General features: G+C 43.3%; 1 protein-coding gene across 1 annotated transcript; it reads left to right on the forward strand.

The window, feature by feature from the left end:
* The first annotated feature begins 598 nt into the window (after nt 1-598).
* LOC308058036 (ankyrin repeat domain-containing protein 26-like) lies at nt 599-12,930 on the forward strand. The gene is made up of 5 exons (XM_080412047.1): nt 599-1,580; nt 2,563-2,966; nt 4,892-8,011; nt 9,204-10,157; nt 10,802-12,930. Exons 3-5 carry the CDS (start codon nt 7,964-7,966, stop codon nt 10,934-10,936), a joined length of 1,137 nt encoding a protein of 378 aa, XP_080268173.1. The 5' UTR covers nt 599-1,580; nt 2,563-2,966; nt 4,892-7,963; the 3' UTR covers nt 10,937-12,930.
* Nucleotides 12,931-13,858: the final 928 nt, after the last annotated feature.

A 13,858-nucleotide genomic window follows, 5' to 3' on the forward strand; every position in this document is an offset into this window, starting at 1 on the left:
AGGAGCCCAGCGCAGTTCCACTTGATATTCTTTTCTGGCGGTGTTACAACTGACATTGTGCAGTCCTCCTAACTCGTTGTCCATCAGTAATGCTTTCACTTCATTGTTGTTCTCATGTTTTAAGAGACACTATTGTTTTCTTTCTAAGGGCTGTCTTCTTGTTATCTTTAATCATGAGTGAATTCAAAGCACTTTCAATGACGTGATACGCTTTGTAGTGTAATTTTGTGAAAAGGCTTCTCTAATGTTATATTATTTCAGGGGTAAACCCTGAATTAATCAATCTTGGATGTGGTGTTTCTGTCTTTTAGAACTACTAAGAAATACATGAAGCTTAACTTTCTTTTTATAGGTTGAGAAGGAAAAAAGCAAACGAAGAATTTCAAAAGTGCAGGCGGTGGCGAAACAGGAATGTCTTGGTAAATTAAATATACCATCAGACAACATCACTAATCGGCAAATGAAACAAAAGATTACTGTAAGGAAGAATGACTGTTTGAAAATGGAGAATGAAAACACTATAGAAGAAAAAGACAAAAAGAATTTTTCATCTGGGGAGAGCTCAAAATTGATTGAAATGCCAATGAAATGGTAAGCTAAGGAAATGATCTCTAGTTCTTATTTGTAGTACTATGTAAGTGTCTTAGGTTTTCTAATACTGTGGTAGGTGAAGTAGTTTCCTCAGTGGTGAAAGCCATAGTGAGTAGTCCACTGCTTCTCCAAAAGTGAAGAAAATGTCTTTTTAGAAAACACAACGCTCACGATATTCAAATCTATTGCCTGCTCTAAAAAAAGAAAAGGAAATAAAAAATAAACCCCCCACCCAAATTCCTGTGATTTCCTTGTCAATACTGAGGCAAAATGCATCTTCAAAACCAGAACTGAAGACTGGAAAAAGCAGTTATTTTTGTAGGAAATGGCCACCTAGAAAAGAAAAGTAGGAACCTGGGGTTTGCTACTACTCCCTTTTCTAGGTGATTTTAGTGATCTCCGTGCAGTTGGTGTTTTCCTTTTCATTAAGTTAATATGCCCTTTGTCGGGAGAGGGGAAAAGATGACATTACCAAACGAATCTCAAAAGTCTAAAGAAGGCACACGTATTTTTATGTAAACCTAAAGCAGGAGTTTTTTCCTGTCTGTCCTTCAAAGGAATCTCTGCTCTAGATGCTTTCTGTAACATGGATATTATAGGTATTCCAGCTTAACCTGGCTCTAGCTCAGATTCCACGTGTCCCCCTCACTCCTAGGGGCAGGTTTTTTAAGTACTTGGGTATCTTCCACGATCTTTGCAGTCAAGTCTGTGTTTTTATAGTAGATATTTTTTGTCTCAGTCGTTTCTGGACATCATCTTATGTCTGTTTCACAGAAATATTTTTTGTAAGCCTACTCACTTGGTGATTTACTTTTTTTTCCCCTTTCTGTTTAATGCAGTAAAATTGCCCTGAATGCCAAAGTTGCAAAGAAAAGTAGAAGGCAGCCTTCAAAGCAGAAGGCTCATCAGCAGATGAGCTCTTCCAGTGGCAATCATGGTCAAGTACGGGATGATAGCACTTCCAGTGAAACATCTGAGGATGAAGGAAGGTATGCATAAAAGGAACGTTGAAAACAAAACTTACTTAATGATGTAAATTGGCCTAAGAGCTAGAGGCAAGTTTGGGGTTTTGTTGTGTGTTGAGGCTTTTTGTAAACCTGATGCATATGAAGATTTTTGTTCTTTCTTGTGACCACACTACCTGGTGCACTTTGTGTTGACAAACACTTTGCTGTTGTTTAGAGTGCTTTGAGCATGCTGGCCAAGTTAATGATAAGGTCACTGTGCACAAATTCTGATTAATTACATGAGTGTGTGCACAGGCATAGAAGTATTTTATGTGTTTAAAAAGGGCGAGGAGAGACTTACAGAAAAGCAACATCACTCTTTCACTGCAGGTATCTCAGGATTTTTTGCCCTGCTCCCCGCTCCACCTTTTCTCTTGCAGCTGTGTACCCTCCTGACTTCTTGCCCACCCTGAACTTACTTGTGCGGGTTGTGGCAAAGTGAGAAAAAGAAGTTGTTGACACTGTTCAGCCCTAGCTAAAAATCTGGTGTGTTATCAACACTGTTTTGGTCAGAAATCTAACACACAGCCCTGTGTGGGCTGCTGTGAAGAAAATAAACTGCATCCCAGCCAGACCCAGGACACCAGAGAATCCAAAATTACAGTTCTTTGACCTGTAGGAGAAGGATTCTCAGTACTGAAGGGAGCTAAACCCCTGGTATTAAACAGGGAATGCACGTAAGCGTATAGCTACATGTCTGTAGCTGTAAGATTTCTGTCACTTTGCGTGAAGTTTAGGGAACAGTTATTTCAACTATTTGCTTAATATTTTGCGGAAAAATTAGCCTTTCGGTAGACATTAATAGCACACAATAATTGTTTCAGTCTTGAACTATATCTAGCGAAGTTACTATACCAGATTTTAGTTTAATTCACTTCTGAAATGAGGTTTTCAAACGAACTTCAGGTATTATTCATACTGCAATGTAAGCATTCCAGTACTGAAATATATTTCTGTTTTCTAGACCTGCAGCAACAACTGGGAGTGAAAAGAACAAGGTACTGTAAAACGAAGTTCTTGATAAACAGTTTCTATCAACTTTTAATCACTTAGATGGGAGCAGTGTTTATGTAGTGATCAACCAGATGTACAAATTGCTGCTGGTATGCAGCTTTATTGTATTTGAGACAAATCTGTGGGCTGTGAAGGAGAGAATGAATCATTCATGCATTTGTAATGGTCTGTAATACTAGAAAGTGGAATTACAGAAAGTACTGTATTTTTTGTAGGTCAGCATCCCAGTGGAAGTAACTGATGACCCTGGTTTAACTCGCTCATCTGACCCAACTTCAGAGGATGTGGAATTACGAACTTCAACCTACAAGGAGGCTATGCTGCTGTTAGAACAGCTTCGTGTGGATCATACCGGTATGTTTTCAAGTCACCGTCTTCAGCTGTTACAAGTTCCCCTTAAAACATGGTTTCTTTGTATGCACTCCTAAGTATTGTTTTTTTGATATAGTATCTCTTTATGATTAGAGATCCCCCTCAAAAGCTGTGAAACTGTCACCTGACCCGAGATGTTGCCTGTATTATCAGCCAAGTGCCTTACATTATCATTGGTTCTCTGTCTAGTCAGAGCTGGAGAAGCAGTTTCTTGCAAAGTACAGTTCAGCTCCTTCTAATGCGGTCATCAAAAGTCAGCAAGAGCTTTTTCTTCTTTATATCCCCCTGATGTGGTTTAAGCCCAGCCACACCTAAACACCTAAGCACCACACAGCCACTCACTTGTTCCACCCCAGTGGGGTGGGGGAGAGCATCGGAAAGGGAAAAGTGAGAAAACTCATGGGTCGGCATGAAAACAGTTCAATAGCAAAAGCCACGCACGCAAGCAAAGCAAAGCAAGGAATTCATCCAGCACGTCCCATGGGCAGGCGGGTGTTCAGCCATCTCCAGGACAGCAGGGCTCTGTCACGCATAACAAATACTTGGGAAGACAAAGTGCCATCACTCTGGATGTCCCTCCCTTCCTTCGTCCTCCCCCAGCTTTATATGCTGAGCATGATGCCGCGTGGCATGGCTCGTCCCTTGGGTCAGCTGCGGTCAGCTGTCCCAGCTGTGTCCCGGCCCGGCTCCTTGCGTACCCCCAGCCTGCTGGCTGGTGGGGTGGGGTGAGGAGCAGAAAAGGCCTTGGCTCTGTGTGAGCGCTGCTGGGCCATAAGGAACACATCCCCGTGCTACCAACCCTGTTTGCGGCACAGCTGTAAAACTTGGCCCTGTACCAGCGACTGTGAAGAAAATTAACACTATCCCAGCCACAACCAGCACACCCCTCAACAGCTAATGACAAAGCAAAATAATGGCTTTGCTTAAAAATAATAAAAAAATAAATGTATAACAGAAATCAAGATGCTTGCATATATGCACAAGGCATTATATAAACATAAGCATCACTTACTAGGGCTCTTAAACTATGCTAAAATTTCATTAGGCAAGTGTTAACCTTGGCCGAAGGCCAAACTCCCCGCCCAGTGCTGCCACTGCCCCTCCTTGACAAAACGGGGTGAAAAAGCTTGTGGGTCAGTGTGAAGGCAGGGCTGTCACTTCCCAGTGACTGTCACTGGCAAAACAGACTCCACCGATTAAAATACATTTGGATAGTGAGAAACAAAGACCCAAAACCTGAGAAGGACACGTCGGCACCCCCCCTGCTCAAGCTCTGCTGCGCTCCTTCCCGGCCACCTCCCCAGGCAGCACGGGGAGGCTGCGGTCTGCAGTCGGGACGTAGCAGTTTCTCTCTGCTGCTCCTTCCTCGTCCCTTTTCCCTGCTCCAGTGTGAGTCCTCCCCCAGGCTGCAGTCCTTTGGGGAAAATCTCCTCCAGCCTGGGCCCTCCATGGGTCGCAGGTCCTTCGGGAAGGATCCGCCTGCTCTGGCACGGGGTCCTGCGCAGCACTGCGCTGTGGGTATCTGCTCCAGCATGGTTCTCTCAGGGGCTGCAGGGGAATCTCTGCTCTGGCACCTGGAGCAGCACCTCTCCCTCCTCCTTCGCTGACCTGGGTGTTCGTTTGCGGGGCTGGTTTTCACATGCTTTTCCCCTTCTCTGCCCGTGTGGTGGTTTCGCCCTTTCCTACGTTTGTTTTTCCTGAGGAGCTGCCAGCACGGCTGAGAGGCTCAGCTGTGCCCTGCGGTGGGTCCATCGAAACCGTCCATGTCCAGCACGGGACGACCCCTGGCTCCTTCTCACAGGGACCTTCCCGCTACCGAGACCTGCCACCTGCACCTAATGCAGCAAAGCATTGAACAGCATTGGGCAGTATTTGTGCAGCTTTGTGTCTTTTCTGTCTCAAAACAGGTTCTGCTACTTTGTTGAAAATGCAAAACATGCTTCTTGAATATGAACAGAGAATAGAACGTCAGAAAAATCAGTATAAAGCGCTCTCAAGAGAAGTAAGGGAATTGGGAGATGAAAAGAGGGAGTCACAGTTCAGAGCGGAGAAGACTCAAGATTTGAAATCTGTATTGGCTCACCAAGAAGCAGAATGGAAAAGGGATATCCAAAGCCTTAAGTATGTAAATTGTGGTCTGATAATGTATTATCTTGTCAGTGGTTTTGTTCCGAAAGACACTGATGGTGCAGGCAACAGGATGAGAAGTTTCCAGTCTTTTGGGTTTGGGTTTTTTGAATCCCGTGGGCCAGTTATGCTATGAAGGAGAGGGGAAAAACGTCCGGATACCAGCTCCATGTACAGTCTTCTGGATGTTGTTCTAACTTTGTTTTCTAGCAAGAAAAGAGCAAGAGAGTGTGTATGGGGAAATCAGATTTATAAGAGAGATTTGAGAGATGGTTGGGTGGTGGTTTTTTTTTTTCATTTTGTCCTTGCAGCTTCAGTGGGCCTATAATACTAGGATTTCTGGTAACTCCACCCAGTGCAAGTCAAACCAGAGCTTAGAGCATTTGTTTGCTTACCTGTTTGTTTGTTGGAAAGGTCAAGTTTGGGATTGCCCCTTTCCCCACACTCCTGAGCTAGACCCGGAGGCGTGAGGTTTCTCATCGCTGTTGACATCACGTCAGACAGGGGTGGCCAGCAGGCACCGTAGGCAGTTCAGCAAGGACAACTGCAGAGCCCTGGCCTGGGAGGGGAGATCTCCTTGTGGTGATCCCCGGTGGGACGGCGTGGCTGGGGAGCGGCCCAGGCAGAGAGCGAGCTCAGCAGGAGCCACCGTGAGCTGGCAGCTGGGGCGGCCCGCAGCGGCCTGGGCTGTATGGAGGGCAGCAGTGCCAGGGCACTGGGGGCAGTGAGTGCCCACCCCTCCGCAGGGCTTGCTGAGCTGTGTCTCGAGCCCGGGGCCCGGTGTTTGGCCGCCCAGCCCAGGAGATCTTGCCCAGTCCGTGTGAGGTCGGCAGGGAGATGCCGGGCTGGCCCGGGGGCAGGAGCACCAGCCCTGTGAGGGGAGGCTGCGGGAGCTGGGCCTGGGGGAGTTGGGCCTCCCAGCGCGGGGGAGGGGGGTACGAGGAAGACGAGGCCGGTCCCAGCTTGGCCTGGGTTTGACTTCAGCAGGTGTTCAAAATCCTCAAACATCTGTCAAGTATAAAGAAGTAGTATTTTCATTCTAAGTGAATTCTCCAAGCAGCGTTAAATTTATACTTTCAAAAGTTACACTTTTTGCGAAATTACACTAGAAACTACATGTAAAGCTTTCTCCTTGCAATATACGCCATTCAAATGCAAATGTTTCTGTCAGTCTTTCAAGTAATTTTAGTGGTGGTTGATTCTTGTCTTGCAGAATTTCTAAAGCAGGCTTTCAATTGGCAGTTCTTCCCTTACGTTGACACTTGATTTTTTTTTTCTTGTTCACTGTTGTGAATATATGGGAAAAAATAGTCAAAATAATGATCAAACACAAAGCAGCTTTCTTGTTTGGGTACCATGGGCACACCATGGACCGTTTTTTACCATGTCAGTGCTCATTGCTGATTGTTTCAGTTGGTAAAGAAGCTGACCTTCCATAAGGCTTTCCTTGTAAGTCAGCTTCAAAATGAAATTGCTGTAGTTTCTCCCAGAGGTAGATCCACTGAGGTTTTAAACCTGGTTTTAATCGTATTCAGCTTAAACCCCATGCATTTCTGAATCTGGTTTTGAACACTGACATCCTTCTCGAGTAAACAGAAACTGCTTGTTCTGTCTGTGGGCAGCCTTACAGAAGGCTTGCTGAAAAATTGTTGCCATAGATAAGTGGCGTGCTGATTCACCAGTATTACTTCTGGTCACTGAATCCGTAATATGTAGGCTCAGTATACTAAGAAAATGTATATTAACCATAGTAAAAGTTTATGATGCTTTGATCCGATGAGACTACAAACTCCTTTTTCAACATAATGGCTTTAATATGAAGAGGATTTATTTTTTTATGACAGAAGTGTACACACTAGTGTGCATTTCCCTGTGTAACCTTACAAAAAACTGGTAAATCAATCAATGGTTTATTTCCGTATTTTGTACAACTGATACCGTGGACAATGGAATGAAGTTAGAATTCTTTAAAAAGTTGAGAAGTACAGTAAAAATATGGAATCTGGAAACATTTAAGTTTTTTTATGGTTTGAGTTGTCTCTGCAAGTTCATCATGTGGAACATCTACTTTTGTATCAGTGCTTTTGTTTCTCAAATACTCTGTTACATCCCAGGTGTTCTTTGAAACAAGAAGAAGCAAAGAGACTCAGAGTAGAAGTGCTCTGTGAGAAAATAAGATAAAAACTGCAAAGGAAAGAAGATCAATATTGTAAAGAAAGGGAGGAGAAACAGAAACTTGAGTTACACTCAAGGAATTTAGAAATGGAGATAAGAACACTGAGAAAGCTCTTGAAACAGGTATATTAAATAATGAATTAAACACTTTCTTTTCTGCTTCTTTTCACTTGTATTCCAGTATGCCTAGAGAAGGAGGTGCTTTGTTCATGGAAGAGGCATTGGATAACTATTGCCAAATTTTGAGGGCAGTAGAGAACAGTTGGTTCACAATTGGTCTGTTGTTGTTTTGTTTTGTTGGGCTTTTTTGGCTTTGCAGTTTATTAATCCTTTTTTTCTTTTTCAGAATTTAGGTTTCATTTGTATTTCAGGCAAAGCCTGACTTTTTTCGAAATTACTACAAAACATCCTGTATTTCTTCTTCTTAAATTTTCAGAAGAAAATTAAAATTTATTCTTTATAGGTGGATTATCATAGCTGTGGGGAATCAAAAATCTTTTCAGGTATTCTGGGGAGAGTGGGAAGATGTATTGCTAGCTCTGATTTTTCTCGAGATGCAAGCAGTTGTATTACTGTAGGTTGAAGAGGAACGTGATGAAACACAGACACAGCGCTCTCAGGAAAAGAGGGCCAGAGCCCTTCAAGAAGGAATTTTGAACAACCACCTTGGGAGACAAATGGAACTAGAAGAAGAGACAAGAAGATCTATAGGAAAAAATTCAGAGGTAAGCAGATATTTTTTTTCGAATAATTCAGATTTCACCATATTTGTTTTAAAGTCATAACAAATCTTATATAACTTCCCGTGTTTCTTGATGGTTTATTTACTGTTTACCGGTGTAACTTAACTGTGTAAATACCTTTCCTGTTTTCTCTTACGTCTTTAAAAGTTCTGGAAAGCAGCATCACTCCTGTATGTACCTGAATTACTTGTGCAAGTTGGAAACTAATAGAACACACTATTTACCCCGTTTCTTAACCTATCTGTTATTTGTCATTTCACAGGCATTTTATTATCACTTTTTAGGGTTTCTAGCAATGAGACAGCTAGCTACCTATGTCAAGGTTGACCAGGAAGAAAGTTGTTTGACAGTGTTTGTGTTTCCATTGCTCTTTTTTTTTTTTTTTTTTTTTTAGTTATTCCCTTATTGAACTTACTTACTTCAAGTATGCCTTTCTTTTCCACCTCCACATACTGAAATTTTATGATCGAATATCAACAATGAATTCAACTCTCTGTAGGAGTTAGAGTAACTGGAGGAGAAAAAGCAACCATAAACACTGTATTCAAAGAGATCTTGAAAAGAGTTTACTGAATTTCCTGAGAATGTGCAGTGCTTGGAAGCCTTGTTTGTTCTTGGCTGTGCTGCCCAATAAATGTAGGATGAATGTGTTTAAGTCGAAAAAAGTTAAACATATAATAAAGAGGGAATATACAGGACTATTGCATTCCGGGGGTGATTGAGTTTCATAGCTAACTTCCAGTAACACAAAAGGATAAGTGTTCAGAAGACATTTGAGAAGGAAAATACCCTTTCTAGCCTTGTTTTTACCAGATCTGTAGCACAACTAATTCAACCTTAAAGGCAATATTATAAAGGCATGCACATACAAGAAAGCACTGTCATTTTAAAAGCTTTACACTTGAGATGTTTTAAATAATTTTATTATTTGGTTGTAGGTTTAAGGGGGTATTGTGTATTTGGGATGTTCATTTAGGTTTTAAGGATATGTTGCACTTCCGTTGTGTACGTACATTGTACATGTGCGTGGGTTCACAGAGTAGCTTATTGCCTGAAACTTCATCCTTGAAGTCATGCTTCAGTATTAGAAATGTTAAAATGCAGTTTAATGCTGAAGTTTTTTTTGGAGATTCATTTCCCAATTGGCTCTTTATTCATGTTCCCTGTCATTCAGGAATCCAACACTGAGAGAGAAAAGGATCTGTTGTACAAGAATCAGTTACTACAAGATGAGATTGCTGTGCTAAGGCTAGAAATCAATCAAGTAAGACTTAGGCACCAGGAGGAAGAAGGAAAATCTTTAGAGGAAAATAAGACCTTGAAAGAAAAAAATGAAGCTCTCAAAAAGGAACTTAAACTGAACAAGGAAGCATTAACACAAACGGTTCTTCAGTACAATGCACAGCTGGACTTACTAAAGACAGAATCTGCAGTGCTGACTTCCAGACTTGAGCAGACAAACGAAAGCAAAGACAGACTAGAGACAGAAATCAAATCATTTCATTCCCGCCTGAATGCTGCTGTTCAAGAACTTGAACGTCATCGGTCATCAGAAAAGGATGCTGAACAAAGATTTCACAGAGAACGTGATGAATGGCATCGCTTGCAAGACAAGCTCCATCATGACCTCTCCGACACACAAGAAGCCAACAAGAGCTTGTCTCAGCAGCTGTGTAAAGCTGAAAGCAAAGCTAATAGGCTAGAAAATGAGCTTCACCAGTTGGAGCAAACCCTCAGAGAAAAAACTTTGCTTGTAGAAATGGCACAAAAAGAATTAAGTCAAGCCCAGCGTCAGGCAAAGGAATGTGATCGTGCTCAACAACTTGAGAAAGATCCAGTAAGCGAACTTGTAATAAAACAGGAGTCCTTGCAGGAGCGATTGGCCCAGCTCCAGAGTGAAAACCCTTTACTGCGTCAGCAGCTGGAAGATACACAGAGCAAGAGGATCATGAAAGAAGAAGTAGTGAATGATGTGCAGGACCGGTTTAATGATACTCTGAACAAACTCAGAGCTGATAGGGAAAAGCAAATTTATCTCATAGAAGAGCAAAACAAGGATTTAAATGCCAAGTGTACTGATTTAAGGGAACAAGTCTTCGAATACGAGACTGACAAAGTAGAAAGAGAGGTAAAGGATATGCTTAGAAAGAACAATTTAAAGTTTGTCTGTTCTTGAAATTATTTTGTTTCTACAGTGTACCTGGTTTGTTATGTTTCTCTCGGAATTGCGGAAGGTTTTGGCAAACGGGATGTTAGTCCTCAGATCTAAGCAGAGAGCAGAAAAAAGGTATCCAAGTCTAAGCTTTGATCAAGAAAGGTGATTCTTCTTACTTAGTTCATAAAATGTTGAAGAACTCCAAAAGATCAGATTCCTCCACAAGCCCCTGCCTGCTGGTTGGTGGAAGATCCCATGAAAGCTTTAGATGGGTCAGTGTTGGCCCATGAAGTGCATTCCTACGTAATCCCTACTGTGAGCAGAGGCACTGCCAAAAGTGTTCTCCAGCATCTTTTCCACCTTTTTGTCTAGAAGAGGATGGCCTTTGCTTCAGCGAGGGCATCTGTTTCTGTAGTTACGTATTGGTCTGTTTGATGTGAAACCTGAAGGGATGGAATATCCTCAGGAATTCCGTCCCGTGGCATTCTGTGGAACGTGGCTAACGGATAGAGACGTCCGGCAGCTTCTCTGTGGAGAGCGCCAGATGCACAGACGGTACGTAGGTATTTTTCCTGTGCTCTGTGTGTGTGATACATCTTTCTTTTCTCTTTTGAAAGTGCGATAGTGAAAGAAAGGAGGTGAAGAAGCTGGTAGAGTTGAAACACGCAGTTGAACTACGTCTGGACCAAGAAATGAAAAGAAACCTCGATCTGCAGAAAGACTGTAAGAGGTACGGCTTTTTAGCGTGGTGAAGAGGTATCCCTGCGTAGAAGTCATGTTTTATTGAACTGTAATGTAAAAAATAGGTGTACCTAACTGTGAGCAGATGCCAGCCTCGTGTTAGTTCTTGCAAGGTACTTCTGTACACCAGCCCCTAGTTTTCAATAGCTGCCAAAACAACTGCAGATGCAGGTTGCCCTGCAGTTCTCCGGGCAAAAAGGGAGTCTTTCATTCCTCTTTTCAGGTGAAATCTGGACTCTCCAAGCGTATGTGGCACAGGAATACTGGTTTTTCCTGGTAATTCCTGGTGTGTCAAGCATGTTAAAGATGAAGCAAGCCGTGTCTGTGCTGTTTACATGAGAGTATGTGAAAAAGTCCAGTTTTGTTTCTTTGCTTCATTGTTTTTGTGACTAATTTGCTGTGCAGGTTGAAGAGGCTGCTGAGCAGAGCTACGAAGAAACTAAGGGTGTATGAGGCGAGAGGGGGACTGTCCCAGCTGAATTTGCAGGGAGAAGTGAAGAACGGGTATTCTGAAATGGTCAATGAAGCTGACAGATTAAGAGCAAAGGTGAGCTTTGCTTTGTTTGGGTTATTTTGGTGGTGGTGGTTTTTCTTTTGGAACCTCTGTTCTTTCTTCGTACTTCTTTTCATGTTGTTGACTTTGACTTTTGTTTTCTTGGCTGTATTTCTGAAATTATTTGGCTGGTTTTTGATGTTCCTTCTATGGTCACAGTAGTAGGCGACTGTAATACTGATGTAGCTCTTAGGGGTAAAGATGGAAGTGTTACGTACACAGCAGTATCTGCGAGGGCGCATCAGGGGTAGGCTGTCCTGCAGAAGAAGGGCAAAGCAAGAGCCACAGCAAGGCTGGCAGGGTCTGTGACCACACAGGCCAGGGATCAGCCCCACAGGCCCTCACCAAGAAGAGCAGAAGAGTTCTGGGGACAGTTCTGGGGACAGTAAGCAGAGTCCTCCAAGAGTGCAGATCACCAGGCCGGTCCATAGGGATGGGCAGGTCTGCAGTCCTACTGGGACGTCACGTCCATGGGTGAGGGCCAGGGCTGAGAGCAGTGAAGGCCCAGCACAGGCCTGGCTGCAGCTTGAGGCCGTGGCAGCATCGTCGGGCTCCGACGGATGCATTCCCTCTCGGAAGAGAGGGGAGTAACGCCACCGTCACTCGGAACAACTCTGTGCAGTTGGCCTTGCCCAAGGTCACCCCCTGAAGCCTGTCTCAGGCACGAGTTGAGCAGGAGGCAGGTGGGGGTTTGCTTTTCGGAATGGTGTCTTTGCTTCCCAGGGCACGATGCAGTGTGAGGTGATGCGGAAAAAACCCTGTAACTTGTTGCTTACTAGTAGCTGACTCAGTCCGTCTTTCCCTTGTCATGGAGACCCACAAATGCTTTTGAGGTTGCTCTGGCTGTTCGGTAGCATGGAACCTTTTAGCTGCTTCTCCGCTCATTACTGAGATAGCTGTGTTTCAAAGTTATGCTCCTTTTTAGAAGATATTATTGTAGAACGAGTCAACTGCCTTGACAGTGGCTCACTTGTAGTTCACAGGTTAGCAGCATATTTTTGTTCCTGTTGGAAGAGTTATTTTGAATGACAGGGAATGGAATTACGTTTGGCCAATTTTAAATAAGTGTAAAGTTTCTACGTATTTTAGAGACTTTCAAGTGTTGACTCTGGTGGTTTCCCCGTCTTTTTTAAAAATAAAAGATGATGGGATATCATGTTTTATGGTTAATAGGTATAGACGATGGATGTTTCTGGAGGGGGAAAGAAGGGGATAGAAGCTGTAGTTGACCATTGGGACCTATGGGAAGTCTGATATTTCCTGGAAATCTTTTGAAAACAAACCGTAGCTTTGACCTAAAGAGACTGTCTTCTGCCACCACTGCTGCAAAAGCGGTGTTCTGAACCACTATTTCCAGATCTATTAGCGTAATGGAAGGAAAGGGTATCCGTTTCTTGCCTTGTCAGTTCTGTGACGAAGCTTTGACCGTGTGGCAGCATGTGACAGTTCCTCTGAAGCATGATACATGGGGTTTTTTTTCTGATGAAACCAGAATGTGGCTGTGATGTAACTGGGTATGGGTGTGTTTGATTTCCTATGATCGTATGAACATCTCGCAGAAGAATAGCCCTAGTGCTTTTCAGCCTAGCCCTGCGGGTGTAATGCCGCTGGTTTGGTACCTCTTGGTCTGTGACCCACTGCAGAACTGAGGAAGGATGGGAACCTGAGGAATGCTGTCAGAAATGATGTGAAAGCTGTTCTTGTTTTAAAAGAAGAGCCTGGTTTCGCTTTTGTTTTAACACTGAATCAGCAGATGGTAAATACAGTGTTGATGGCCAACTCCTTTACCAATTTTCACAGATTTGACTAATTTTAGATCCCTCTGAGTTCCCTGTTTTTTTCCCCTTTCCTGTCTACAGGTTGACGAACTTTCCCAGCAGCTGGAGATAGAGTCTAAAAAAGGCATGCAGCTAGAAGCAGAAAATCATGATTTGCGAGAGGAGTTGTCCACCATGCGTGGGAGCCATGAAAAACTGGAAAAGAGCAAAAGCCAGCTGAAAGAAGAGGTGGCTAATCTCAAACACCATATGGAGACTAACACGGTGGATCGCAGCCAAATAGAACAATACAAAAGAGAGGTGGAGGAGTGAGCTGAACAAGAAATAAGACAAAAACTGCAAGAAGTCAATCTGATTTTGCAGGTAAGTTAATTTCTTATGTGTGTCTGTTACAGACTTCTGTTTTGGTTGTCATTTTATAGGGGCGGGGGGTGGTGCCTGATTCCATGTGTTACGCTGTACTTCTGTTTTTCCTGAAGGGCAGTGGGAGAAGGGAATATGGTTGGGCAAGATGCTTTCATGTGCGTGCAGTGTGCCTGCAGGCCCTGAATCAAAAACTTGCCAAGGTAGATTTTCATTTTGCAGTTCTTGGAGGGGTATCA

The sequence above is a fragment of the Falco punctatus genome (assembly GCF_963210335.1).
Source record: "Falco punctatus genome assembly, contig: scaffold_23, whole genome shotgun sequence".
Lineage (NCBI taxonomy): Eukaryota > Metazoa > Chordata > Aves > Falconiformes > Falconidae > Falco > Falco punctatus.